Here is a 27,839-nt window from a genome sequence, read left to right on the forward strand (position 1 = left end):
GGATTAGTTCATCAATAACCTGATAGATAACAGATAAATAAACTCTCTATATGAATAAATAAATAGCATCAATAGCAGCTAAATAACCTCAAACAGAAGCTGGGTTAATTCATCAATAACCTGATATTTAATACAAAATAACCTCTCCATATGAATAAATAAATAACCTCAGTAGTGGATAAATAACCTCGAACAGAAGTTGGGTTAGTTCATCAATAACCTGATAAATAACAGATAAATAACCCAAATATATTAAAAGATAAATAACATCAATAGTAGCCAAATAACCTCAAATAGGGGTTGGGTTAATTCATCAATAACCTGATAGATAACAGTTAAATAATCTCAATATATTAAAAAATAAATAACCTCGATAATAGATAAATAACCTTGAACGAGGGTTGGATTAATTCATCAATAACCTCAGTTGATATAATGGATAATAATAGATAATAGATAAAAACCTCAACAGATTGATAGAAAAATAACCTCAATAATAAATAACCTCAGAGGTTGTGTTAATTCCTAAATAACCTCATAAATAGTAGATAAATAACCTCAATATATTAATGGATAAATCCCCCTTAATAATAGACAAATACCTTCAACAAGAGGCTGGGTTAATTCATCAATATTCTCATATAGAATAGATAAACAACCTCAATATATGAACAGATAATTAACCTCAATAGTAGATAAATAGTAGATAAATACCCTCAAATAAAGGGTGGGTTAATTCATCAATAACCCAATAGATAATAGATAAATACCCTCAATACATTAATAGATAAATACCCTTTAAACAGAGGTTGGGTTAATTCATCAATAACCCAATAAATAATAGATAAATACAATTATTTCTCAACACATTAATAGATAAAACCCTCAATAACAGATTAAACACCCTCAAGCAGAGGGTGGGATTTCCATGATGGATCCCTTGTTACAGGAAATGGGGAAGGTGGGGATGGCACGAGGTGCTGAGCTGGAGTGTGCACAACTGTGCTCAGAAATAATTTCCTGGTGCAGAATTGTGCTCAGGGATCATTTCCTGGGGCCCACAACCAAATACTTACAATGGGGGTTCCAAAGGGAATGTAACCTGTGGGGGGAAAAACAAATAAATTAATGAATTTGAATAAATGTCCCCGTTTAGGGACTCCTGGCACAACCAGGTGCCCTCACTGCCACCACCCTGGGACATCCTCGAGCTCCACCTGATGCTCCAACCCACAACTGCAGGACCCTCCTGGTTTTCCCATCTTTTAATTTTGCTTTTCAAGCTCTCCCAAGTCTTTTCCTCAAGTTTTATTGAGCACCACAGAAATCAAACGCTTCACATTCCCCCTGCTGTGGCTGCCAATTCCTGTGCTAATTATAATTCATCTCCCTGACTTCCACAGGGAGGTCTCAGAGCCTTTCCCCAATATCACTGACTGCACTTCCTGCATCCAATTTACAGCCAAAAAGGGCAAAGACCTGAGAGGAAGAAAAAACTGGGAGACAAATCCAGGACAAGGCAGCAGAGCAGAGGGTGCTGGCTTCTCCCCCATTCACCCTCAGCATCATCCCCCAAAGCACTGAGCACAAAGCCTGCTCATTTCCCCTGTGCCCAAACCAGGGGATGTTGCACCCAAAACCATGGGAAAGGTCCTGTTTATTTGAATAAATCTGCTGGAAAAGCACCAGGGCTGCACTGGCATTCCCAGAAAAGCTGCTGGGGACCTGAGCACGGGGGAGGAAACCCCAAAGAGGGTTTTTAATTTAATTTTTAATCATTAAACAGCTCATTAAGGCACAGAGGAGCTGATCCTCCCTGGAATGCCAGTGCTGGGGCTATTGGATATCATAACCCATGGAAAAACAGGGATCAGCCCATTCTTTCCTGGGGAATAAATCCCCCAGCCCCCTCTTCTTCATCCAGTGAGGATGGATCAAGATGCTGACCTGGATTTTACACCCCTGAAGTTGTGGGTGCAAGATTTGCCATTTACTGCAAAGTTAAAATGCTCCCAATAGTGACGGAAAGGAAAGGAAAAAGGAAAAGGGAAAAAAAGGAAAGGGGAAAAAAAGGAAAGGGGAAAGGGGAAAGGAAAAGGAAAAAGGAAAAAGGAAACAGGAAAGGAAAAAGGAAAGAGGAAAAAAAAGGAAAGGGGAAAAAAGGAAAAGGGAAAGAAAAAAGGAAAAGAAAAAGGAAAAAGAAAAAGGAAAATGAAAAGGGAAAAGGGAAAAGGAAAAGGGAAAAGGAAAGAGGAAAGGAAAGGGGAAAGGGGAAAGGAAAAAGGATAAGGAAAAAGGAAAAAGGAAACAGGAAAGGAAAAAGGAAAGAGAAAAAAAGGAAAAGGGAAAGGAAAAAGGAAAAGAAAAAGGAAAAAGAAAAAGGAAAATGAAAAGGGAAAAGGGAAAAGGAAAAGGGAAAAGGAAAGAGGAAAGGAAAAAGGAAAGGGAGAAAAAAAGAACGGGGGGAAAAGGGAAAGGGAAAAAAGGAAAGGAAAAAGGAAAAAAGAAAAAGGGAAGAGGGAAAAGGGGAAAGGAAAAGGAAAAGGAAAAGGAAAAGGAAAAGGAAAAGGAAAAGGAAAAGGAAAAGGAAAGGAAAGGAAAGGAAAGGAAAGGAAAGGAAAGGAAAGGAAAGGAAAGGAAAGGAAAAAAGAAAATATTAAGCACTAAATCTCACAGTGGAATTTAGGTTCCTCATTTTCCTCAGCTGCAAATGGATTTTGGTGTTGGAATTCTTTCCTTCATGGTTTAAATGCTGAGCAGATTCAGTTTCCAAAGAGGAGACCCCCACCCCAGTGTTTTATCCCAAGTGCAGGGGAATGGCGGACGCAGCGTACCTGACATGCGGAAAGGCATGAAGATGGTCTCGTTGGTGTCAGGGTGGATGATGGCCTGGAAAAGTGGCACCAGAGAGTCCCACTGAGGGCACAGGGCCCAGCACAGCCACCCCTCAGCTCCAAACACCTCCTGTGACCACGCAGGCCCTGGAATTTCCCCCCCCCGGGACCCTCTTCGCTCTCACCAAAGGCACTTTGGGCTCAGCAGCCCCCACAAAACCCCTCCCCGGCACTGCTCTCCCCTCTCCTGCAGTAATTAATGAAATTAAATTAAATATTTAAATTCATTTTAATCCTTTAGGAGGAAATCATTGACCCTCACATACACAGAGTGGCTTTTGCTTGGCTCTGTGTCCCCAAAGCCACCCCCAGCTGCACCTGAGCCCCAGGAAAGGCAGATTGAGGAGGGAAAAGGAAAATGATTTTCTGTCCCTGCCTGTTCTCAGCACCTCCATTGGGGCTGGAATGTCCTGGGTAGGAAAGGTGGGAAAAGCCTGGCTGTGGCAGAGGGATGGGGAGGATGAGGAGAAAAATCCCTTTATCCTGCAGGGGAAGCAAAGGGGAAACCCCAAAACCCCAAAACCCCAAAACCCCCGAGGCCCAAACACAATTGGGGGATCCAGTTCAGGAGCTTCTCCCCATCTCCAGCTGTGGATCCCATTCCAGAACCTTCTCCCCCATCTCCAGGTGTGGATCCCATTCCAGAACCTTCTCCCCATCTCTATGTGTGCATCCCATTCCAGAACCTTCTCCCCATCTCTGTGTGTGGATCCCATTCCAGAACCTTCTCCCCCATCTCCAGCTGTGGATCCCATTCCAGAACCTTCTCCCCCATCTCCAGCTGTGGATCCCATTCCAGAACCTTCTCCCCATCTCTATGTGTGGATCCCATTCCAGAACCTTCTCCCCATCTCTGTGTGTGGATCCCATTCCAGAACCTTCTCCCCATCTCCAGCTGTGGATCCCATTCCAGAACCTTCTCCCCCATCTCCAGCTGTGGATCCCATTCCAGAACCTTCTCCCCCATCTCCAGCTGTGGATCCCATTCCAGAACCTTCTCCCCATCTCCAGCTGTGGATCCCATTCCAGAACCTTCTCCCCCATCTCTATGTGTGTATCCCATTCCAGAACCTTCTCCCCCTCTCCAGCTGTGGATCCCATTCCAGAACCTTCTCCCCCCTGCTCCAGCACCAGCTGGGACACCAACAGGCAGCTCCAGCCCTCTCTGGATGGCCCCACAAGGGACACCCAAAATCCCAACACAGAACCTGAATTTTCCAGCAATTCCAACCCTGCTGTGCCCCCACAGCTCCTCAGCCAGCCCTGGTGCCTCTGGAGATCCCAAAAACCCCAAATCCGCCTCACTGACCAACAGCAGCAAAGCTCACTTGGCCCCTTTTTGCCCACATTTGCCCCCAGATTTTCTGCCAAGCCCAGGAGGCTGCACTGGAATTCGCTGGTGAGGAGAAATCCATTCCCCAGGGATCTGGGACTGCAGGGAGGAAGGTACAGCACAGGCACAAACCTTCCCAAGGAACTGTCAAACTGTTTGCAAAAAACTGGAGACAAGAAAGCTCTTGACTAGACAGGAAGGAGAAAATGAAGACATCAAAATATATAAATATATATAAAAAGAAAAAAATCAGGCTCTTTGGTGGCAGAGTGTTCTCTGCATTTACATTTCCATGGGAAGGCAAAACAGCAACTGGCAAAGGGAACGAGGGAGGACAGGAAAAAGCAGCAATACTTGAAAATAATAAGGAAAATTGAAAATATTTTTAAAAGTGTATTACCTGTTTGATTTTTTGAGCTCCCCACAGCTGTAAAAACAAAAGAGAACATTAAATGTAAAAAAACCCAGTGTAGTTTTATCCCAAATATTTCTCTTTTAACTGCTGTCATAAACAAACGCAAGGGATTGGGACAAAAATCTCATTTTCTGCAGCCCACCAGGATGGATTTAAAGGCCCTTTACACACCTGAGCTCCTTCCCACCTGCGTGGGCAGCGAGAGACAATATTAAACTTGCATTAAATGTGAAGAAAGAGCAAGAAGAGCCAGACTTCAGAGCTCTACAAACCCCAAATCCTCTGCTGCACCGAGATCTCAAGGCAAATTTAGCACAGCCTCTCCCTGGATGAGCTTCCTGCGGAAATCCAGCCCTGCTGGGGAACAAAGGTGGGGCAAACCCTGCAGGGAGCATGGGGAGCTCTGCAGATAAACCCTGGGCTTCCAATAAATAGAATAAACAGGCACCAGTTCTCATTTCTGACTGCACCGAGAAATGCTCGGGGAGAGGAAAAATCTCATTGAAAACTCTCTCTGTTGCCTCCTGACAGCTCCAAAACCCCCAAATCTGGCTCAAAGTGAGGGCTGGAAGAGGAAGCATCCTCTGAGAGGTGCAGGAGGAGACAAGGAGGAGACAGCAAGCCCAGAGATGCCCTGGCACAGCCCCAGCCCCAGGGTTTGCCCTTCCTCTCCAAGGCTGAGGGGTTTCCTAAGCCTAAACCAAAACCTAAACCCAAATGATCACCTCCAAACACCCAAAGGCTGATGTGCATCACTCCAGGGATGGGTGGGAGGCCAGGGCTCTGAAATGTCCCAGCAGCTGCTGAGTTTTGCTGTTAAGAACTCACGTTCAGCCCCGAGGCCCCGGCTCCTCTCTCTGGGTTTGTTCTCGCCCCAAGTCCTTGGAGCTGCAAATCCACCCTTTAAGCTCCATTTCCATCTAAAAACCCACAAATTTTCCGCGAGCCAGGCTCCTGGCTGCTTCCCTGGCAAGGCTGCTTTGCCAATCTCTCCCCACCCTCGTGGCTCCTTCACTTCTCTCCAATTTGTCAACATCCTCTTGAGTGGAGGCCGCCAGGAACCGGGGGAATTATTCCAAGGAGAGCTGTGCCAGGAGAACCTGGGGAGTTCTGCTCCTGCTGCTGCCACAGCCCAGGATGGTGATGGCTCTTTTTGGCTCATGATTTCCCCACCAAACCCACCCAGCCTGCACCTCAGGTGCTCACCCTGCTCAGCTCTGCATTGCCACGGTGTTCATTAACCCTCGTCCCCCACCCCAGCTTTGTCGCCAGTCCCAAATATAAATCCATTAAAATGCTGTTGGAATAAGGTCATTAATCTGCTGCAAACTGCATTAATTGACCCACCAATACCAACGACCCCAAATTTCACTCCCAGTTCATCCCAGGCTCCAAAATGAAGCTCTGTGATGAACTCCACTGCCTGTGATGAGGAACTGAAGGTCTAAATGTCACATACACATTGGAGTTTCCCTGAGGAAAAATTCCTTTCCAGAGGAAAATCATCATTCCCCCTTTCCCAGGTGGAAAACAGGGGTACACAAAGGACAATCCTGGTGCTAAAGACCAGGGGGCTCTAAATCCCAGCACCCAAAGGGAAGGAGGCTCCACACCCACACAGTGCTGAGGTCTCTGCGTGCCCACCAGCTGGAGACCTTCCACGGGGTGATTGTTCACCTGGAGAGGAATTCCTGGGGCTCCAGGAGCCTTCCCAGCCCATCCCAGTGCCCCCAGGGCTGCCCACATCCCTTTATGCAGGGTGGGAAACAGAACTGCGGGATTTTCCTCTCCAACTGCAGGCACTGACACCAGCAAAAAGGAAGAGGGATGCTTTCTGAGCCAGCACGAGGGCTTTTTTGGTCAAATTCTCTAATTTCATTAATTGATCCCAATATTTATGCCTTTCCCTGCTGCAGTGCAAATATTGTTAGAACACGCGGTTTCATTACTTCTCCAAAGAGACTTCACAAGATGCACCTGATGAGTCACCTCAGGATTCTGCCAGCTCATTTTCACTTCTTTCTCCTCTAATTCCTCTTCTGTCTGCAGCGTTTTCCAGCAGCTCCAGCTCCCTGACAGCCCTGCCAGCCCCGGCTGCTTTGGGAGAGCAGTCTGTGGGTTTGGGGGGATTTCATTCCTGCCCTGGAGGAACATCCATGCTCCCACCTCATCCCCCTCACTGGGAAACTGGGGAATCTGCTCTGGAGCTCAGGGAATGACACCCCAGATCCGGGCTGGGGTTCAGATTTCAGTCCAGGGGGGCTGGGTAGGACCAGGGGGAGCAGGAGGGTCCCCTGGGATGGAGCATTTCCCCTGGAGGATGGGAGCAGGAGGGTCCCCTGGGATGGACATTTCCCCTGGATGATGGGAGCAGGAGGCTCTCCTGGGGTGGACATTTCCCCTGGATGATGGGAGCAGGAGGGTCCCCTGGGATGGACATTTCCCCTGGAGGATGGGAGCAGGAGGCTCTCCTGGGATGGACATTTCCCCTGGATGATGGGAGCAGAAGGCTCTCCTGGGATGGACATTTTCCCTGGATGATGGGACCAGGAGGCTCTCCAGGGATGGACATTTCCCAGGGAATGACCCCAGATCCGTGGTGGGGTTTAGATTTCAGCCCAGGGTGGCTGGGTAAGACCGGGTAGAGCAGGAGGGTCCCCTGGGATGGACATTTCCCCTGGATGATGGGAGCAGGAGGCTCTCCTGGGATGGACATTTCCCCTGGATGATGGGAGCAGGAGGCTCTCCTGGGATGGACATTTCCCCTGGATGATGGGAGCAGGAGGGTCCCCTGGGATGGACATTTCCCCTGGAGGATGGGGCCAGGAGGGTCCCCTGGGATGGACATTTCCCCTGGATGGCTCAGAGCCCACAGGAGCTTTGTCCCCATTCAGCTTTGGGTATGGGATTGCACCAGGGGCTGGAGCAGTGTCATCCCAACATTCCACCCTCCACCCCAGCAGGAGTGGCCCCTGCATCTCTCCCCTAGGGGAACCACAAGGGTCAGGTCAGGCTCTGCTCCATGGACATCCCTCGTGGATGGGCAGGAATCAGCTCCAGGCTGCTCACAAGTGGTCTCAGATCCACCTTTTCAGGACTCATGGAAGAGATTTCCACCTGTCCTTTCCAGGATTCTGAATTTTCTGCAGTTTTTTTGAGGAAGAGTCACCACTTTTGTCACCACTTTTGTCACCACCTGGAGCAGTTTTAAAGCCCTGAGCTCGGGGTGGCAGCACAGGGAGGAGCTGGAGCTGCTGCAGAGTCCAGAGGAGGCTCCAGGATGAACCCAGGGCTGGAGCAGCTCTGCTGGGAGAGCTGGGATTGTTCCCCTGGACAGGAGAAGCTTTGGGGTGAGCTCAGGGTGGCCTTGCAGGACCTGAAGGAGCTGCAGGAAAGATGGAGAGAGACAATTTCCAAAGGATGGAGGGACAGGAGCCAGGGAATGGCTCCCACTGGGAAAGGGGAGATTGGGCTGGGATCTTGGCAAGGAATTCCTGCCTGGGCTGGAATTCCCAGATTTGCTGGGGCTGCCCCTGGATCCCTGGCAGTGCCCAAGGCCAGGTTGGACACTGGGGCTGGGAGCAGCCTGGGACAGTGGGAGGTGTCCCTGCCATAGCAGGGGTGGCTCTGGGTGAACTTTGAGGTCCCTCTCATCCCAAACTGTTCCAGGATTCTGGGATTTTATGAACTCAGGAGCTGAGTTCAGTTATCCAGAAACATCCCCTCAAATATCATGGTGGTGTTTAAGGCAGGGTCTCAAAGACCACCAGAATCTGAAGAGAACCAAAGCTGTGGTGAGGAGATGGAGACTGGAATAAATCTTGGGAATAGATGTGATCTTTGCTTGTCAGGACATTCATTAGCAATCCTTATTTAGCAGCAGAATTGCAGCTTAGAGATAGTTTAAAAAAATAAAAAAGAATTTATTTAAAGAATCCATCCAGCCCCAATCTCTTCCCCAACACCTGTCACTATAAAAACAGCACGGAGGGTTCCAGTTCTCCTTAATGGATGAGCCTCCTCCTATTAAACACGGGAACATTTCACAGTCCTGCACTCAGAGACAGCAATTTATTTGTCACCTTCTCCATAAAAATCTTCTGCCCTGTTTCTAATCCAAACTAATCCTCCTTCAGCTTCAAAGCACCTGGTGCCACCCTCTGAGCACTGATCCTCAATCCATGGGTGCCTGCTCCAGCTATGCCAGCCAGGAATAACTGCCTGGAGAAAAGCCCTCATTGATTAATCACTCATTAATCACTCATCATGACAAGGCACAATTACAGACAAAGAACTAATTAGGAGTCACGGGCTGGATGAGCACAACGTGGAAAGGAAAACCCAGAGGTTTAAGTCCTGCAGAGAGCCCTCAGTGGGGTCTGCCCGGGCTGGACTTTGCACCATTACACAACAAACCCCCTCTGTAAGGACAAGGTTGGAGAGGAAATCATTGAAAAGCCAGTAATTTTAGTTAATTATTTCATCTGTCCAGCCAGTTCTGTTTCAAAAGCCGTTCCCATCCTGCTCCAGCAGCGATGTTCTCACCTCCCAGCAGGCCCCCCTGCACCCAGGAAATGCAGATTTTAACGAGGTAACAGCCGGCACTTTGCACCCCGTCAGGAGCTGCCAGTGGTTTCACACCCCGGGGCTTGTGAGGTTTTATTAAAGCACAGCTCGGATCACCCAGCCCACGCTGAATTCCAAATATTGGGTGGTGCAGAACGTGGGATGCAGCCGAGCTCCTCCTGGAGCGCTCCCTTCCTGTGCCCTTGGGAGGGCAGCCTCCAGTCCAGATGTGCTTTCCCAATAATCCCAGTTGTTGAAATGACTGAAATAAAGGGGAAAGAAACAGCCCGACTCCAGCTGCTCACAGATATGGAGCACTCTGGCATTCCTGATCCACCTGGAAAAGCAGGGAACAGCATCCTGTGGCTCTTCTTGTTCCTCACAGGAAGCCTCCTCACCGGAGTCTTTACAGCCCTGCTCCTAAAATCCTGGCATTAGGAAGGGTTTGGCTCTTCAGGACACAGAGCTCAAGGGAGCCCACGAGTGGGATAAATCCCAGAGGGCTCTGATCATTCCTGCCCCTCCTGAGGCTGGAATGAGGCAGCACAGGAGGCACCTGAGGCTCCTCCTGGATGCCACAACTCCTTTGCCATTCTGAGCATTGTTGAGTCACTGAGTGGCATCAGGGAATTGTTCAGGTTGGAAAAGATTTCAGACAATGACACCCAACAATCCCCAGCACTGCCAGGGCCACCACTGCCCCTGTCCCCAAGTGCCACAGCCACAGGGCTTGAAATCCCTGCAGGGATGGGGACACCACCTCTGCCCTTCCTGGGCACTTCCAACATTTACCACCTTTTCCATGGGGAAATTCCTCCCAGTGCCCACCCTGAGCTCCCCTGAGGCCGTTCCCTCTGCTCCTGTCCCTGTTCCCTGGGATAAGATCCCAAATCCCCCCGGCTGTGCCCTCCTGGCAGGAGCTGTGCAGAGCCACAAGGGCCCCTGAGCCTCCTTTGCTCCAGGCTGAGCCCCTGCCCAGCTCCCTCAGGGATTCTGCAGCCCCTGCCCAGCTCCCTCAGGGATTCTGCAGCCCCTGCCCGGCTCCCTCAGGGATTCTGCAGCCCCTGCCCAGCTCCCTCAGGGATTCTGCAGCCCCTGCCCGGCTCCCTCAGGGATTCTCCAGCCCTTTCCCAGCTCTGTTCCTGCCCTGGCCACGCTCCAGCCCCTCCGGGGCTCTCCCCAGCCCTGGAGGTGCCCCGGCAGTGCCAGCACAGGGACACTGTGGCACTGCCCTGGCCCTGCTGATTCCCAGCACCAGGAGCTGCTGCCAGATCCCAGCCCAAGAGTGGGTGGAACCAGAATCGAGTCCCCACGGCTAAAATCAGCTCTGAAATAACACGGTGCAGCCTCCCAGCACTCAATAAACATTAACTAATTAATCCTCCCAGCACTCTCCTGGAAAGGCTTCAGCAGAGTGAGAATCATTCACTGAGAACCATCCTTGCACCAGGGCTGCAGGAGGACGTGGATGCCACTGGAATCGTGGAATGGTTTGGGTTGGATGGCACCTTTGGAGGTGCCCAACCCCTCCCTGGGTTCCCTAATCCAGCTCAGGTCGCTCCAGATCAGATTTGTTTAATCCCATTTTAGCCACACCAAGCTGGCAGATGTAATCAGCTCTGTAACCCGGACTTGACTTGGAATTGTTAAAAATAGGTTAGAAACTGTTGTAAAATAGTTGATAGATCGTTAAGCACGTGCTGTTAGTTTGGTTGTTATATTGTAAAAGGGGTTAAAAGGGTCATTATGAGAAACCCGGTACTCAAGGTACCATAACACAGCTCAGTAAAGTGCACCACGAGCCAGCCTGGACACAACTGTGACGGGAATTTTAGCAGGATGAGCTGATAAAATCAGCTCCTAAATGCCGAGCTGATGGGCTGAACAAAGCCGGGCTGCGGCTGAGCAGGAGCAGCCCCTGGGCACCAGGGAGGTTCTTTGAGGAGCATTGCAGCTCCCTCCGTGCCTTTGGTAGTGCCTAAACCCCGCTCACCTCCGCGACACCGAGAATATTCCCAAGCCCAGCCCTCGGCCAAAAAAGGGACAATTTCCTGCCAGGAAAAGGGAGCAGCAGCTCAAGGAACACATCCCGGGTCTATCGCATCCTGCGGGAGGCCGGAGCGGGGAAAAATTACAGTTTACTGCAAATGGGGCTCTTCGCTCTTCATCAACACTGTGAGGAAAAGCCATTACTGCCCAAAAGGGAGGCTCTTATCGCCGATGGATCCAGCGGGCGCTGCTGCGGCCGCGGCAGCGGGAGCGCCTCTCCCTGCTGCTCGCCTGATTGAGGCAGCGGCGCCGCAATGAATACCGGCCCGTCGGGCCGCCCAGCCTCTTTGCACCTCCCCGAGCCTAATGCGGGAGAGATGGAACAGTTTCAGAGCAGCCAGTTGCCAGAAGTGCGCTTGGAGAGGCTGCGGAGTGAGAAGTCACAAGCGACACAGCTCAGGCTCCGCCAACGCGCAGGAAGGGCTGTGCAGAACAGCGAGTGTCTGTCTGCCTCCAAGGGACCTCTGCCTGCCTCACATCCCCAGCCTGGGCTCGCTCTTCATCTTCTCCCGTGTTTTCCCCTCTCCCCGTGATGCTGAGGGGTGAAGCTGAGGGTACAAAGTCAGGGGTGTTCGCTCACAAATTGGTGCTCTTGCATTTTGGCAGGAGGCGCAGGCAAACACCCGCCCAGATAAACGGGGAGAATTCCAGCAGCAAATCCTGGGGGCTGTGACCTCCCCGGGGCCTCTCCAGGAGGAGATCCCACAGCAAGGAGGGAGATCTGGGTCAAAAATCCTAAACCCGGTGTCTGGTGGCTCCAAGGATTTTAGTCAGCCAAGATGCACAGCTCAGGGTGTTTGTTGCTGGTTTTGTGATCCCCGGATCAATGTCCAGCCTCCACTTCAGGCTTAGTGTTGATTTTTTCCCCTTTTTTCCCATTTTTTCCCGTTTTTTCCCCTCTCCCCGATGCTGAGGGGTGAAGCTGAGGGTACAAAGTCAGTGGTGGAGCTGTGTTCGCACAAGAATTGGTGTTCTTGCATTTTGGCAGGAGGCGCAGGCAAACACCCACTGAAATGAACAGGCAGAATTCCAGCAGCAAATCCTGGGGGCTGTGACCTCCCCGGGTCCTCTCCAGCCTGTGATCCCACAGCAAGGAGGGAGACATGGATCGAAAATCCTAAACCCCGGTGTCTGGTGCCTCCAAGGATTTTAGCCAGCCAAGATCCACAGCTCAGGGTGTTTGTTGCTGGTTTTGTGATCCCTGGATTAATGTCCAGCCTCCACTTCAGGCTTACTGTTCATTCTTTATCCATAAAAATTGTATCTAAATAGAATTTCATAGAAATAAATAGAAATTGGATAGAATTTTATCTTTTATGTCCCCTTCAGCAGCTGCAGCTGGTTCCTGTTTGGGCAGCACAGCCCAAGCACCCTGATCCCATCGCACCCCATTATCCCACCCCATTATCCCATCCCATTATCCCATTATCCCATCCCGTCCCTCAGGCTGCACAGCCAGCAGGGAGCTCAGGCCAAGCAGAGGCAGAGCAGGCAGGATTTGGGGAGGGGGAACGAGCTGGGTTTTTATGAAGCTCAGCTCCTGGAGCAGCCAGCTGTGCCAGTGCAGGCTCGGGAGCTGGGAACACATGGCCCGGAGAAGGAGGCAGAGCCGTGGCACTGCCGGCACTGCCAGGGCTTCACACCTCCCTCCCTGCCTCCCTCCCTCCCTGAGTCTGGGCACGGAGCACAGCCGTGCCAGCTCACATCTGAACCTAGGGGGAAAACACACAGGGAACAGGCAGCACCTCCCTCTGCCTGACCGGGGAGCGTTTATTAATGAGCTGCATTCATTAATGAGCTGCGTCTTGTGGTACATGGGGGATGCCATGGCTCACTCTCACAGGCAAAAGGCAAAGATCCTGTATATGTGTTTAATACAGAGAAGAATATATATATATATAATACCAAATTAACAGAGAGAAATATATATATGTTTAATAAAGAATTAATAGAGAGAATATATATAATATATATAAAATACCAAATTAACAGATACAAGTATATATATATTAATAGATTAATTATATATACATACATTATATACATATTATATATATGTATATAAGTTTAATAGAGAATTCATAGAGAAGTCTATATATATGTTTAATAAAGAATTAATAGAGAGAATTATATATATGTATACATGTTTAATACAGAATTAATTGAGAGAAGTATATATATGTATATAAGTTTAATAGAGAATTCATAGAGATATATATGTATATATGTTTAATAAAGAATTAATTGAGAGATGTGTATATATATATTTAATAGAGAATTAATAAAGAGAAGTATATAGATGTATATATCTTTAATAGAGAATTCATAGAGAGAAGTATATATGTTTGTATTTTTAATAAGGAATTAATAAAGAGAATTATATATATGTATACATGTTTAATACAGAATTAATAGAGAGAAGCATATATATGTATATATGTTTAATAAAGAATTAATTGAGAGAAGTATATATATGTTTAATAAAGAATTAATATATATATGTATATATGTTTAATAGAGAATTACGAGAGAGAAGTATATATATGCTTAATAGACAATTAATAGAGAGAAGTTTTGTAGATTTAGAGTCAAGTTTTACCTCTCCTGCGTTGTTATTATGGGGTGGCCTGCGTTTGGGACATTTGGGAGGACATTTGGGTTGTTACTCTGGCAGCACCTGACCTCCAACCAAGATTTAAGGACGTGATCTCCACCACTGGACAACAAAAAGGAGTCGATGGACAGAACTTTGAGAGGGGCCAAAGGGTTAAAAGGCAAAACCTCCATTGTGTGATGAGCACAGGTGGGAAAAATCCTCTGCTCCTGGCACCTCAACATTTTCTCTATTCAGTCTCCTGTTGCATTTTTGATCAGGTTTTTATAAACCTTTTAAGTTTTTTTTGAAAGTGGGTAGCGTTTCTCACAATTTCATTAACGAGCTGCGCCTCCAAACCTCTCGTAGGCATTAAAAAACTCCCAATCTCTCCGGGAAGAGCTTCACTCCCCTGCAGAGCCCCCAGCCCTGCTGCTGCTGTGTGGCTCTTTGCCTCTCTCTGCTGGCAGCAGCACCGGGAGGAGCCAGCCCGGGATGGGGACAGGGACACGGGGACAGGGCTGAGGGACCCCACCTCTGCCTCCCTGGCACCGTGTCCCGCTGCACTTATAGGGTGGAGCATTAGGAACCCACAAGTGGGGGAAATCAGGGTTCTGAGCCCGATTTCCAGCAGCTTTCCAGCATCCTGGGCTGCTGCTGGGCAACACTTGGAGCAATACTGAGATTAAACCAGGGGCTGGGCAACACTTGGAGCATTGATATTAAACCAGGGGCTGGGCAACACTTGGAGCAATACTGAGATTAAACCAGGGGCTGGGCAACACTTGGAGCAATACTGAGATTAAACCAGGGGCTGGGCAACACTTGGAGCATTGAGATTAAACCAGGGGCTGGGCAACACTTGGAGCATTGATATTAAACCAGGGGCTGGGCAACACTTGGAGCATTATTGATATTAAACCAGGGGCTGGGCAACACTTGGAGCAATACTGAGATTAAACCAGGGGCTGAGCAATACATGGAGCATTACTGAGATTAAACCAGGAGCTGGGCAACACTTGGAGCATTGATATTAAACCAGGGGCTGGGCAACACTTGGAGCAATACTGAGATTAAACCAGGGGCTGGGCAACACTTGGAGCACTGATATTAAACCAGGGGCTGGGCAATACATGGAGCACTGATATTAAACCAGGAGCTGGGCAATACTTGGAGCAATACTGATATTAAACCAGGGGCTGGGCAATACTTGGAGCATTGATATTAAACCAGGAGCTCAGCAGCTCTTCCTACCCCAATTTCTGAGGCCAAAATTCAGCCTGCAAGGGGAAGGAAATGCAGTTCCAACATGGAATAACTGCAGGGAATTCGAGCTTAGAAAATTCAAGTATTTTGGGGAAGAAGTGATGAACAAACCTGAAGTTCATCACGAAATCCCCCCAAGTGCTGATACCCACCTGCAAATCTCCCAGGGCAGATCTTGGGTGCCCTGGCACACCCTGAGCACACCCAAGGTTCCTCAGCCTTGCAAAGGGGTTTTTTCGAGCACAAAAAGCATCTGGGCCCTGAGCAGGAGGGATTTCAGTCCCTCTGGGGCTGGGAGCCACGGGGTGCTGCTTCCCTCCACCCTGACCAGTGCTGCCCTGCCAGCACCAAGCTGTTCCCCCAGGCTGGGCTCTGGGACAGGGTGACAGAGGGACTCACACTCTCAGAGGACACAGATACAACCCCACAAATTAGTGGGATAAAGGACAAAAGCCACACCATTACACCTGCAGCTGGTAGAGCCTTTTGGATGGAGGCTGAACTCCCAAAGCAGGGAAAAGGCCAGGTCTAGGCAAGCTGGCTCTTGGTCCTTGTTTGGCAGGCTGCATTTTACAGCCTGGCTTTCAGGGCAGGAACCATTCCCTGAAATGAGAGCTCTTCCCCCGGAGGTTCCCTCCAGGAGGCTCTTTGGGAATCGCTGCCCTGCCTGCAGTTGGAATTGGATCTGTTACAGTCTCCACCTTCTGCTGCAAATTGGCTCCCCGAGCCCTCTGTGTGTCATTTGCACCTTCCCACTCGCAGCAGCCACCGGGGCTCTGGGGACAGACCCTGCCAGCCCCGGGGACAGACCCTGCCAGCACCGAGAGCAGCCACCGAGCGGCGGCGGGGACAGCGGGGCTGGGGACAGCCAGGGGGGACAGGGACAGCAGGGACAGGGACAGACAGGGTGGGGACAGGGACAGACAGGGTGGGGGCAGGGACAGGGACAGCGGGGCTGGGGACAGCCAGGGGGGACAGGGACAGGGGGCACAGGGACAGGGGGGACAGGGACAGCAGGGCAGGGACAGGGGGGACAGGGACATTGGGGCTGGGGACAGCCAGGGGGGACAGGGACAGCAGGGCAGGGACAGGGGGGACAGGGACAGTGGGGCTGGGGACAGCCAGGGGGGACAGGGACAGCGGGGACAGGGACAGGGGGGACAGGGACAGCAGGGCAGGGACAGGGGGGACAGGGACAGCGGGGACAGGGACAGCCAGGAAGGACAGGGACAGCGGGGACAGGGACAGGGGGGACAGGGACAGACAGGGTGGGGACATCTGAGACAGAGACATCATGGATGGGGACATCATGGACAGAGAGGTACCGTGAGCATGGGGACGACCAGCACAGGGACGTCATGGACAGGGACAGCCAGGGCAGGGACATCTGGGACAGGGACATCATGGACAGGGACATCAAGGATAGGGACAGCCAGCAAAGGGACAGCCAGGGCAGGGACATGATGGACAAGGACATGATGGACAGGGACATCAAGGACAGGAACAGCCAGGACAGGGACAGCGACATCGGGGACAGGAACATGTGGGACAGGGACATGTGGGTCAGGGACAGCCAGGGCAGGGACATCTGGGTCAGGGACATCATGGACAGAGAGGGACCCTCAGCATGGGGATGTCCAGCACAGGGGCATCATGGACAGGGACAGCCAGGACAGGGACAGCCAGCAAAGGGGCAACCAGGGCAGGGACATTATGGGCAGGGACATCATGGACAAGGACATAAAGGACAGGGACAGCTGGGATAGGGACATCCAGGGCAGGGACAGTCGGGGCAGGGACAGCTGGGGCAGGGAGGGACCCTCAGCACACCCCACTCCCAGTTCCTGAGGAATCCTGGCTGAGGGACCACGGGACCCCTTAAAGGAGCAGCCTGGGCCAGTGGGAGGTGTCCCTGCCATGGCAGGGGTGGCACTGCGTGGACTTTAGGGTCCCTTCCAGCCCAAACCTTCTGGGATTCTGGGATTGGTGGTGAAATGAGGAGCACAAAGTGCCAGCAATGGAGGGACCTTTATGGAAGGGCAATAACAAGGCCAGGAGCTGCTGCAGGGCTGGAGCCAGGCTGGCAGAGCTGGGAATGTTCCCCTGGAGAAGGGAAGGCTCCAGGCAGAGCTCAGAGCCCCTGGCAGGGCCTGCAGGGGCTCCAGGAGAGCTGGAGAGGGGCTGGGGACAAGGCCTGCAGGGACAGAAGCCAGGGAATGGCTCCCACTGGGAAAGGGGAGATTGGGCTGGGATCTTGGCAAGGAATTCCTGCCTGGGCTGGAATTCCCAGATTTGCTGGGGCTGCCCCTGGATCCCTGGCAGTGCCCAAGGCCAGGCTGGATCCACCTGGGGCAGTGGGAGGTGTCCCTGCCCATGGATGGGGTGACACTGGATGGGATTTAGGGTCCCTTCCATCCCAAACCTTTCCATGATTCCATGAATCAACACCTGCAGAGCTGGAACAGGTGCTGCATAAATGACAGCTGGAGCAGTTTCTCCATCAGCACAAATCCTCCACATTTCCTTTCCCCCCTCACCTCCCTCCTCAGGACCCTGGTTTTGGGACAGGGGGATGAGAGGGGACACAGGGAGCAGCAGCTGCCCCTCACCCTCTGCAGGAGCCCCAGGAGGACACACAGGACCAGGGAGGAGGAATTTCACCAGCCCCACAATTCCCTTCAGCTTCCCTCAGCAAAAATTTCTAAATTTCTACAACTTCCCAGCCCTGCTAACAAACAGCTGCTGTTTCCATCAAACCTTTCTGGACCCACAGAGTTCCCTCACCCAAATTCACCTCCCCAAGGCCATCAGGGGCTTTCTCCTCCAAACATCTTCTCTAATCCTCCTCAAATATTTAACCCCAACAACCAAGAGAGCAGAAAACCACCCCAAACAGGTGCAATTACCAAAGATAAGTTTTCATTTCAGGAAAAATTAGGAAATCCTAAGAGCCTGCTAGAGAGGGGGATTAATGACAGTGTGGGCTATTCCCACTACACAGAATATTTGGGGCTGGGGGCATTTTAACAAACACTCAGCTGCATATGTAATAAAAAACCAAGCCTGGCTTTTAAATATTTCAATAAAAACTGGAGGAAATTAGCTCAGCTGAAGAAATGGAGTGTGTTTTCTTGCTGCCCTGAATAAATACTGATCAAGCAGCTCTTTCTCCTGTGTTTTGCTGACCACATAATTGATACAGCCAGGCTGAAAATGCTGTTTTTAAAACATCTTTCTAACATAGGAACAAACCCCAGAGCCCCCCTCAGCGAGGAGCTCTCAGCAGTGCAGCAGCTATCGACAGGTGAGAGATCAATTCTTCATTTTGGCTAATGAGGCCCCAGAAATGGCTTTTTCCCACCTTGAGTTAATGGGCACTTTGCTGGGCAGTGAAATCCAGCTCAGGAGGAAGCTGAGGAGCCTCTGGAAGGGTGGGGAGGCTCGCAGGGGCAGAGCTGCAGGAGCTGGCACCGCTGCTGCCCAGTGCTCCAGCATTGCTCCTGCAAACGGCCCCAGAGATGGTCCTGGGGACGTGCTGCAAGCACAATCACAGCTCCTGAGAGGGATTTTTATCTTTAGATAGCCCATGGCTGTGGCACCGCAGCTCATTTGGAAAGCGCTGCCTGGGGAACGCAGCAGAGCGGGGCTGCTCGCACCAGAACCCTGTCAAGGAGCTGCGTGTGGAGGAGCTGCTTGCTGTGACATAGCTCTAGGCTCTGTGTTTGCCACTCCTCGTGTGCTGAAACCATCTCAGCAGGCGCCAGGGGCTGTGCTGAGCTGCTGGGAGGCTGCAGCTCCTCCAACTCGCCGTGGATTCCTGAATGAGAGGGATTCGAGCTCTGTCAGGCGCTGCTGCTGCACCGCGGAGCCTCAGACAGAGCTTGGTGAGAGCTCTGTCAAAACAACTCGTCTGCCTGGGCTCAGACTGCCTCCTCCTCAGGGGGGGACTGCTCCTTCTGGGGATCAGCTCTAAAACTCTGCCCTTCTGAGAGCTGCTCCTGTGCCAGGAGCCAGGACACCCATCCCTCTGCCTGCCCCGGGCTCTCCGAATCTCTGCTGCCCACAGGCACTCTGAGATACACTAAAGTCTCTTTTCCCAGCCCAGCAGTCAAATAGCAAGTCAGAATTCTTCTGTTCTGGTTCTCAAGGTCGTTTATTATTTCTTATCTATAACATTCTTTCTGCAACCTGATGTAGGTCTGTCCCTGCTCCTTCCCAATCCCTTCTCCTTCCCAATCCCTGCTCCTTCCCAATCCCTGCTCCTTCCCAATCCCTTCCTCCTTCCCAATCCCTGCTCCTTCCCAATCCCTGCTCCTTCCCAATCCCTTCTCCTTCCCAATCCCTGCCTCCTTCCCAATCTCTTCCTCCTTCCCAATCCCTTCTCCTTCCCAATCCCTGCCTCCTTCCCAATCCTTCCTCCTTCCCAATCCCTGCTCCTTCCCAATCCCTTCTCCTTCCCAATCCCTTCTCCTTCCCAATCCCTTCCTCCTTCCCAATCCCTTCTCCTCCTCAGTCAATCCCTCCACCTTCCCAACCCCTTCTCCTTCCCAATCCCTTCCTCCTTCCCAATCCCTGCTCCTTCCCAATCCCTGCTCCTTCCCAATCCCTGCTCCTTCCCAACTCTTCTCCTTCCCAATCCCTTCCTCCTTCCCAATCCTTCCTCCTTCCCAATCCCTTCTCCTTCCCAATCCCTTCTCCTTCCCAATCCCTTCCTCCTTCCCAATCCCTTCCTCCTTCCCAATCCCTGCTCCTTCCCAATCCCTGGTCCTTCCCAACTCTTCTCCTTCCCAATCCTTCCTCCTTCCCAATCCCTTCTCCTTCCCAATCCCTTCCTCCTTCCCAATCCCTTCCTCCTTCCCAGTCCCTTCTCCTTCCCAATCCCTTCTCCTCCTCAGTCAATCCCTCCACCTTCCCAACCCCTTCTCCTTCCCAGGTCAGACAGAGGCACACTGACCACCTTGGGGCAGTGTTATCTTTTTATACTAAAACCTATATTGTTTTACATTATTTAACATTGCATTATTTACCATAACATTATTTACCATAACATTATCTACCATTATTTACCATACCATTATTTACCATTACATTATTTACCATTATTTACCATTACATTATTTACCATAATATTATTTACCATTATTTACCATAACTTCCCAATTCCTATCACCTTTGTTAGACAGTGAGTTTCTATCTTAAACCAACCCAAAAGTGCCAACATCACCCAGAAGATGGAGGCCAGGAAGAAGAAGGACAGGGCACACCCAAATTCCTCCATCTTGGGACCCCAAGCCCCCATTCTGAAACCCCAAAAATCTATTTTTCACCTTGTGACAAACTATTATTCTACTTAAACTCTCTTGACTTGTAATTCTTCATATAAAGGTGGTCACTTGCTCCATGGGTCAAGCTCAAAGGCAGAGGGGTCCTGGGCTGTGTGCCAGGGTCCCTGAGCCCCTCCCACTTTGTGTGAGGAGTTACAAGGGACAGGGGTTTGAGTAGAATGATGGTGAATTTGTCACAGGGTGAAAAAGAAGAATTTTGGGGTTTTTAGAATGGGGGTTCAGGGGGCAAGATGGAGGAATCTGGGCCTGTCCTGTCCTTCTCCTTGTCCTCCATCTTCTGCTGTGCTGGTGGCACTTTTGGATTTAGGGTAGAGACAGACTGTCTGACATAGGGGATAGGCATTGGGAAGTTATTGTAAATAAAGTGCACATAGTTCTTAATATAAAAAAATAACACTGGCCTGAGGGTGTGGAAAAAGCAGAATTTTGGAAAAGTAGAATTTTGGAAAAGTAGAATTTTGGAAAAGTAGAGTTTTGGGGTTTTTAGAATGGGGATTCAAGATGCAAGATGGAGGAATCCGGGCCTGTCCTGTCCTTCTTGTCCTGCACCTTCTGCTGGGATGGGGGCACTCCTGGATTGGTTTAGGGTACAGACACTGTCTGACACAGGGGATAGGCATTGGGAAGTTATTGTAAATAAAGTATTTTAGTATAAAAAGCTAACACTGCCCTGAGGGTGTCAGTGTGCCATGAGCCAACCTGCCAGACAGACCTCAGCAGGACAGACAGACAGACAATGTTATAGAGAGCAGCAAATAAACAACCTTGAGAACCAGAGCCAAGGAAATCCTGACTTCTTCTGGGAAAAAGAGACTTTCCAACACCTCGGGGTCACCTCGACCCCAGAGAGCAGAGACCCCATCACTTCTGAGGCTCTGAGGTGAGTGTGGCTCTCCCTCAGCTGCTCAGACATTCCTTGGAGTGCCACATCCAGCCCCAGGGCTCTGAGGGGGACAGGTGACCCTGTGCTGCTCCACTCTCACAATTAAAGGGCACCAACTCCACTGTGTGCATCAGCACAAGGTGGGGAAAAAATCCTCTGCCATAACATTTTCTCTCTTCAGTCTTCTGTTGTGTTTTTTATAAGGTTTCACTGAAGCTTTTATGGTTTTGGAAGTGAGGAGCATTTCCCACACGAGGGGTTCAAGCAGCCAAACAGGAAGCAGCGTGTCACAGACATATCTTATGGAAAATCCTTCCATTGGGATCCTTTCTCCTGAGAAGCTCAGAGGCTTCAGCTTCTCCATGTTCTGCTGCTTTGGAATGTGATTTGGAGAATTGTTTACCCAGCATGTGAATTGTTTTTACTTGATGACCAATGACAGCCACCTGTGTCGAGGCTGTGAGCAGCCACAAGATTTTATTATCATTCATTCCTTTCCATTCAAGCTTTCTGATGAAATCCTTTCTTCTATTCTTTAGTATAGTTTTAATATATCATTTTCTTTTCATATAATATATATAATAAAATTAAATAATTAAAAAAAAAAAATCAGCCTCCTGAAACATGGAGTCAAGATTCTCATCTCCTCCCTCATCCTGGGACTTGCAAACACCACCCCAGCAGTTCTTGAAGGAGATAAAGTCAGTTCTGCCTGGAGATCACTGAGGTGCCACCCAGCCCTTCTGATGAGCAATAAATGTGATTTATCCTCTCTCAGACCCCATGTTCCCAGGTCACAGCTCCAACACCCCCTCCTTGCCAACGGGGACACAAAGGGATCAGCTCAGATCCCGGTCAGAGAGGGGTAAAACCCCCCAAAAATGAGTCAGAACCAGATTTGCCTCCCTGTGCTGGTGCCCTGCCACATGTGGCCACCCCAGCAGTGCCACACTGGAGTGGCTGTCACTCAGTGCCTCATGCCAGCACCAAGCCCTGCAGCTGTGCCCAAACCAGGCTCCTCTCCAGAGCTCCAGAGCTCCCCTTCCCCAGATTAGCACCAGAAAACTGCACAGTGTCACTGCCCCTCAGCCAGAGCCCATCCTGCAGAGAGTGGGGCAGGAAAAGCCAGGAAAAGTCTCAGCCCCAGCTCCAGGACAGCAAAAATGCATTTTCCAGGTGGCTTTGGATCAAGTTTGGGGTGGCCACGATGGGAGTGAGGGGCTTGGGGCTCTGATCCCAGGAACAGGGACAGGAGGAGAGGGAACAGCCTCAGGGGAGAATTCCATTGGGAGAATTCCATTGGGAGAATTCCATCCTGGAAAGGGCAGGGTGGAGTCCCCATCCCTGGGGGGATTTCACAGCCCTGTGGCTGTGACACCTGGGGACATGGGGCAGTGGTGGCAGGGCTGGGGAATGGCTGCAATGGTTGATCTCAGAGGGTTTTCCATCCTGCCCATGATTCCACTGCCCCATCTCCCTGCTGCTCCAGGGATCCCTCCCCAGCCCACCAGGGCAGCTGCAGCCACCCCAGAGCCGTGGCCCTGTGTGTCCCCCTGGGCTCCCTGAGGTCACCTGCTGCCTGTCCCTCCATCCTCATCCTCCTCACCGTGCCTGTGGCACCTGGGACAACATCCCAACATCCCAGCCTGGCACCTGCCCATGGAATCTGGAATGCTCCGGGTTGGAGGGACCTTGAGGCTGTTCCAGCCCTGCCATGGCAGGGACATGGAGCTCCCAGGGTGCTCCAGGCCCTGTCCAGCTGCCCTGGGGCACTCCAGGGGTGCAGGTGCTCACTCTGTGCTCTGGTTAATTAATGCAGTCATTAAACACAGGCAGCTCTGGCTGCAGTCCCACCCAAACCCCCCTGACACTGCTGGAAGCAACGGGAGCTGTTTCACACAAACCCATTGTCCTCAGGAGAGAACATTTCCCAGGCAAGGCCTTTCCCCACCATTTCCTTCCCCTCCCTCACCTGGATTCCCTCCCAGCCTGCTCAGCCTCTCCCCCACTGGAATTCTGAATGAACCCTGGGAAGAGCCTGGCTTTGTCACTCTGCAAAATGTGGGTCAAAAGTCTGCAAAGTGGTTTGTCACAGAGAGTGGCTGTGTGTCATTTGTCACAGAGAGTGCCTGTGTGTCATTTGTCACAGAGAGTGCCTGTGTGTCATCTGCCTCGGGCAGATGGGGCTGAGTCACTGCTGCTGCCTCACTCCTGCTCCCTCCCAGTCTCTCCTTCCCTTCCCTTCCCTCCTCCTTCCCAAACAATCCCTTCTCCTTCCCAAACAATCCCTTCTCCTTTCCAAACAATCCCTTCTCCTTCCCATCTCTTCCTCCTTCCCATCCTTTCTCCTTCCCAATCCCTTCTCCTTCCAAATCAATCCCTTCTTCTTCCCATCCTTTCTCCTCCCCAGCCTCTTCTCCTTCCCAGTCCCTTCTTACCAATCCCTCCTTCCTTCCCAACCCTTTCTCCTTCCCATCCCTTCCACCTTCCCATCTCTTCTCCTTCTCAGTCCCTTCTCCTTCCCAATCAATCCCTCCACCTTCCCAATCCCTTCTCCTTTCCAACCCTTTCTCCTCCTCAGCCCCTTCTCCTCCCCAGCCTCTTCATCCCAGTCCCTTCTTCCCAATCAACCCCTTCTCCTCCCTAATCCCTTTCTCCTTCCCAATCCCTTCTCCTTCCCATCCTTTCTTCTTCCCATTCCCTTCTCCTCCCCCAATCCCTACTTTCCAACCCTTCCTCCTCCCCAACCTCTTCTCCTTCCCAACCCTTCTCCTTCCCATCCCTTCTCCTCCCCAGCCTCTTCCCCTCCCCACCCCCTTCTTACCAATCTCTCTTTCCTTCCCAACCCTTTCTCCTTCCAAATTCCCTTCCCCCAGTCCCTTCTCCTTCCCATCCCTTCTTCTTCCCAATCCCTCCCTCCCAGTCCCTTTTCCTTCTCAACCCTTTCTCCTTCCCATCCCTTTTACCTTCCCATCTCTTCTCCTTCCCAACCACTTCTCCTCCCCAGTCCCTTCTCCTTCCCAATCCCTCCCTTCCTCCCAATCCCTTCTCCTTCCCATCCTTTCTCCTCCTCAACCTCTTCTCCTTCCCAGTCTCTTCTTACCAATCCCTCCTTCCTTCCCAAACCCTTCTCCTTCCCAGTCCCTTCCCTCCAGTCCCTTCTCCTTCCCATCCCTTCCTCCTTCTCAATCCCTTCTCCTCCCCAATCAATTCCTTCTCTCTCCATCCCTTCTCCTTCCCATCCCTTCTTTCTCCTTCCCATCCCTCCAGCATCCCAGTCCCTTCTCCCCAACCCCTTCTCCTCCCCAATCCCTTCTCCTCCTCAGTCAATCCCTCCTCCTTCCCAATCAATCCCTCCCTCCTTCCCAACCCTTTCTCCCACCCAATCCCTTCTCCTTCCCAATCCCTTCTCCTCCCCATCAGATGCTGCCTGGAAGAGCACAGCGACACCAGGAGAGCCCCAGCCACTGCCTTGGGACAATTTCCCATTAATTTTCTGTGGGAGCTGTTCCTCTTCCCCAGCACAGCACCTTCCACACCAGCTGCCCCTTCTGAAGCGAGCAGGAGTTTCAATTTCCTTCATTTGCCTCCTGCATTTGTGCTTGAGGAGAAGAAATTATCACTTGTGAACGGGAAGAAAAGGTAAAAGAGGGTTTTTGACCCACAGGGTGTGGGGGAAAAGCTCCCATCCCAGCCCTTCCATCCCTGTTTATTTGGGAGTGCATCCCCTCAGGCAGCCCTGACATTAATTCACCTGTACAGGACATTAAATCACACAGAACTGGGTCCTTTTGTGCTGGATGCACAAACTGAGCGTTCAAAAGCCCCTGGGTTGGTGTCATGGTCAAGACAGGACTCCCACACCCAGTGGAGTCTGTGCTCTCCAGCTTTGGCAGCAGCCAGGAGCAACCTGGGCAAAACCTCCAGGTTATGGGTAAAAACCTCCATATTCTGGGTAAAAACTCAGTGTTTCAGGTAAAAACCTCTATATCCTGGGCAAAACCTCCATATTCTGGGTAAAAACCTCCATATTCCAGGTAAAACCTCCATATTTCAGGTCAAGCCTCCATATTTCAGGTAAAAACCTCCACATTATGGGTAAAAACCTCCGTATCCTGGGCAAAACCTCCATATTATGGGTATAAACCTCCATATTCTGGGCAAAAATTCCACATTTCAGGTAAAAACCTCCATATTTCAGGCAAACCCCTCCATATTATGGGCAAAACCCTCCATATTCTGGGCAAAACCTCTGTATTATGGGTAAAAACCTCCATATTTCAGGCAAAAAACATGGACAGAAATGGGGAAGATTTTCGGGTAACACCCACAAAAAAAATGGATGTTTTTTGTTTCACAGCACTGACTTGCAGGTAAAATACTTAAAGAGCAGGTTGATTCCCATAAATCCTCATCCCTGCTCCCATAAGTTGCATCTGCAGAGGAATATGGGGGAAAAGCCCAGAAAATGGGACTGATGTGGTCTTGGAGAGATCACCCAGGCCATCCCTACATCCCAAATCCCCAGAAATGATCCTTTCCTCAGGAACCCCATCCCTGGGCATTCCACACCCTCCTGCTGCCATCCCTGGGCCAGGAATGTCCCCACTGCTGCTGGCACAGCTCCAGCAGGGGCTGGAATGGGGCAGAAATAGAAATTATTGCACAGGAACAGCCCAGATGAGATTGGGATCTGGGCAGAAATGGAAATTATTGTACAGAAACAGCCCAGACAAGGCTGGGATCTGGGCAGAAATTGAAATTATTGCACAGGAACAGGGCAGGGGTTGAGCCATACAGCTGCTGCTAAAGAGCTCACAGGAGTGACAAAAGACTTTAATCCAGCTAAAAAATGACATTTTTTTCCCTTTAATAGCGCGAGCAGTTGGTGTTTGCCCCCAGAAACAGCAGAAATGCCCTTGAGCAGAGCCCTCCCCAGGGAAGAAGCAGAACTGGAAGGGTTTTTCCCTCTGACCTGTTTGTTGGTGACTCCTGGGGGCAGAGTGCCGTGTTTGTAATCCTCCAGCAGCTGCACTGCCTCCTTCAGGCGGCTCTGCAGGGGAAACAAGTACAGAATAAACGGGGTGATCCAGGAAATCACATCAGGGAACCGTGGGGGAAAAGGGCCTCAGGGATTGTCCACCTGCATGGGCAGGGACACCTCCCACTGGCCCAGGATGCTAAAAAAATTTATATTATATTATATTATATTATATTATATTATATTATATTATATTATATTATATTATATTATATTATATTATATTATATTATATTATATTATATTAATTATATTATATTATATCACATTATATCACATTATATCACATTATATCACATTATATTATATTATATCACATTACATTATATCACATTACATTACTTTATCTATTAGATATATTGCATTATATTAACTACAATTTATTTTACATTATATAAACTACAATTTATAAATGTAATTATATATAATTAAATATCTAATTATATATCACTTAATTATATAATATGTAATTTAATCTTGCATTATATTATATGACTTTATCTATTAGATATATTGCTTTATATTATATTAACTATTATTTATGTTACATTACATTATATTATTTACTGTTTCTATTTATAAATATAATTACATATAATTAAATAGAAATGTATATATTATATAATATATAAATATATTATTTATAATATAAGATTGCATTATATTATATTATATTGTATAATATATATTATATATTATATATTATGTAAATGATATAATATATAATATTATATATAATATATAATATTATATATTATATATAATATTATATATTATTATAACTATTATTGTATACTATAGTATATAATATTATTTATTGTATACTATATTATATACCATATTATGCTATATTATATTATTATATACTATATTATTATATTCTCTATTCTATATATTGCATTATATTAACCATTATTTCTATTACATTAACTACTATTCCTATTTATAAATATAACGACATATAATGATGCATAATTGAATATATATAATTAAATGTTATATAATTGTGCTCATTACAGGGACGTGGTTTTGTCCCTGCAGTTCCCTCCCCTCTCCCAGAGCAGCTCTGAATGGAGAGCTGCAGCAAGGCATGAATGGGGCTGCTGCTATTTTTTCCCCTTCTCTTGAGGAAATCTCAGTAGTTACTATAACAACCCTGGCCAGATCCCATCTTGTTTAGAATGGTAACAAACAGCAAACAAAAAAGCTCAGGCTGGCTTTTAAAAAATCTCAGTCTCCACAAATTCCCTCTCCCAGCTCCATGGGGACAGAGGGGAACTGTGGGAAACAGATTTGTAAAAAATGTTCAAAACTTAACAGAAAGTTTACACAGTGTGTATCTGCATGCAAACTTTGAGATTAAAAATACTAACTTAAAAATATATAGAATGAGACATTGATGAGAGAAAAAACATATACATCTGTATGCAAACTTTAAGAGAAGAAATACTAAC

At 49.4% G+C, this 27,839-nt stretch overlaps 1 protein-coding gene across 2 annotated transcripts in view; it reads right to left on the reverse strand.

Moving 5' to 3' along the window:
• SFXN5 (sideroflexin 5) overlaps positions 1-27,839 on the reverse strand; it is a 122,077-nt gene that overhangs the window by 73,226 nt on the left and 21,012 nt on the right. For both annotated transcript variants that reach the window (XM_054632981.2, XM_077177931.1), the window contains exons 3-6: positions 26,320-26,397; positions 4,628-4,654; positions 2,835-2,889; positions 1,077-1,102 (exon numbers count right to left, since the gene is read on the reverse strand). In XM_054632981.2, the coding sequence (XP_054488956.1) occupies positions 1,077-1,102; positions 2,835-2,889; positions 4,628-4,654; positions 26,320-26,397 (186 nt within the window). The remainder of the gene's footprint in view (positions 1-1,076; positions 1,103-2,834; positions 2,890-4,627; positions 4,655-26,319; positions 26,398-27,839) is intronic.

This window comes from Agelaius phoeniceus, chromosome 4 (assembly GCF_051311805.1).
Source record: "Agelaius phoeniceus isolate bAgePho1 chromosome 4, bAgePho1.hap1, whole genome shotgun sequence".
Classification (NCBI taxonomy): Eukaryota; Metazoa; Chordata; class Aves; order Passeriformes; family Icteridae; genus Agelaius; species Agelaius phoeniceus.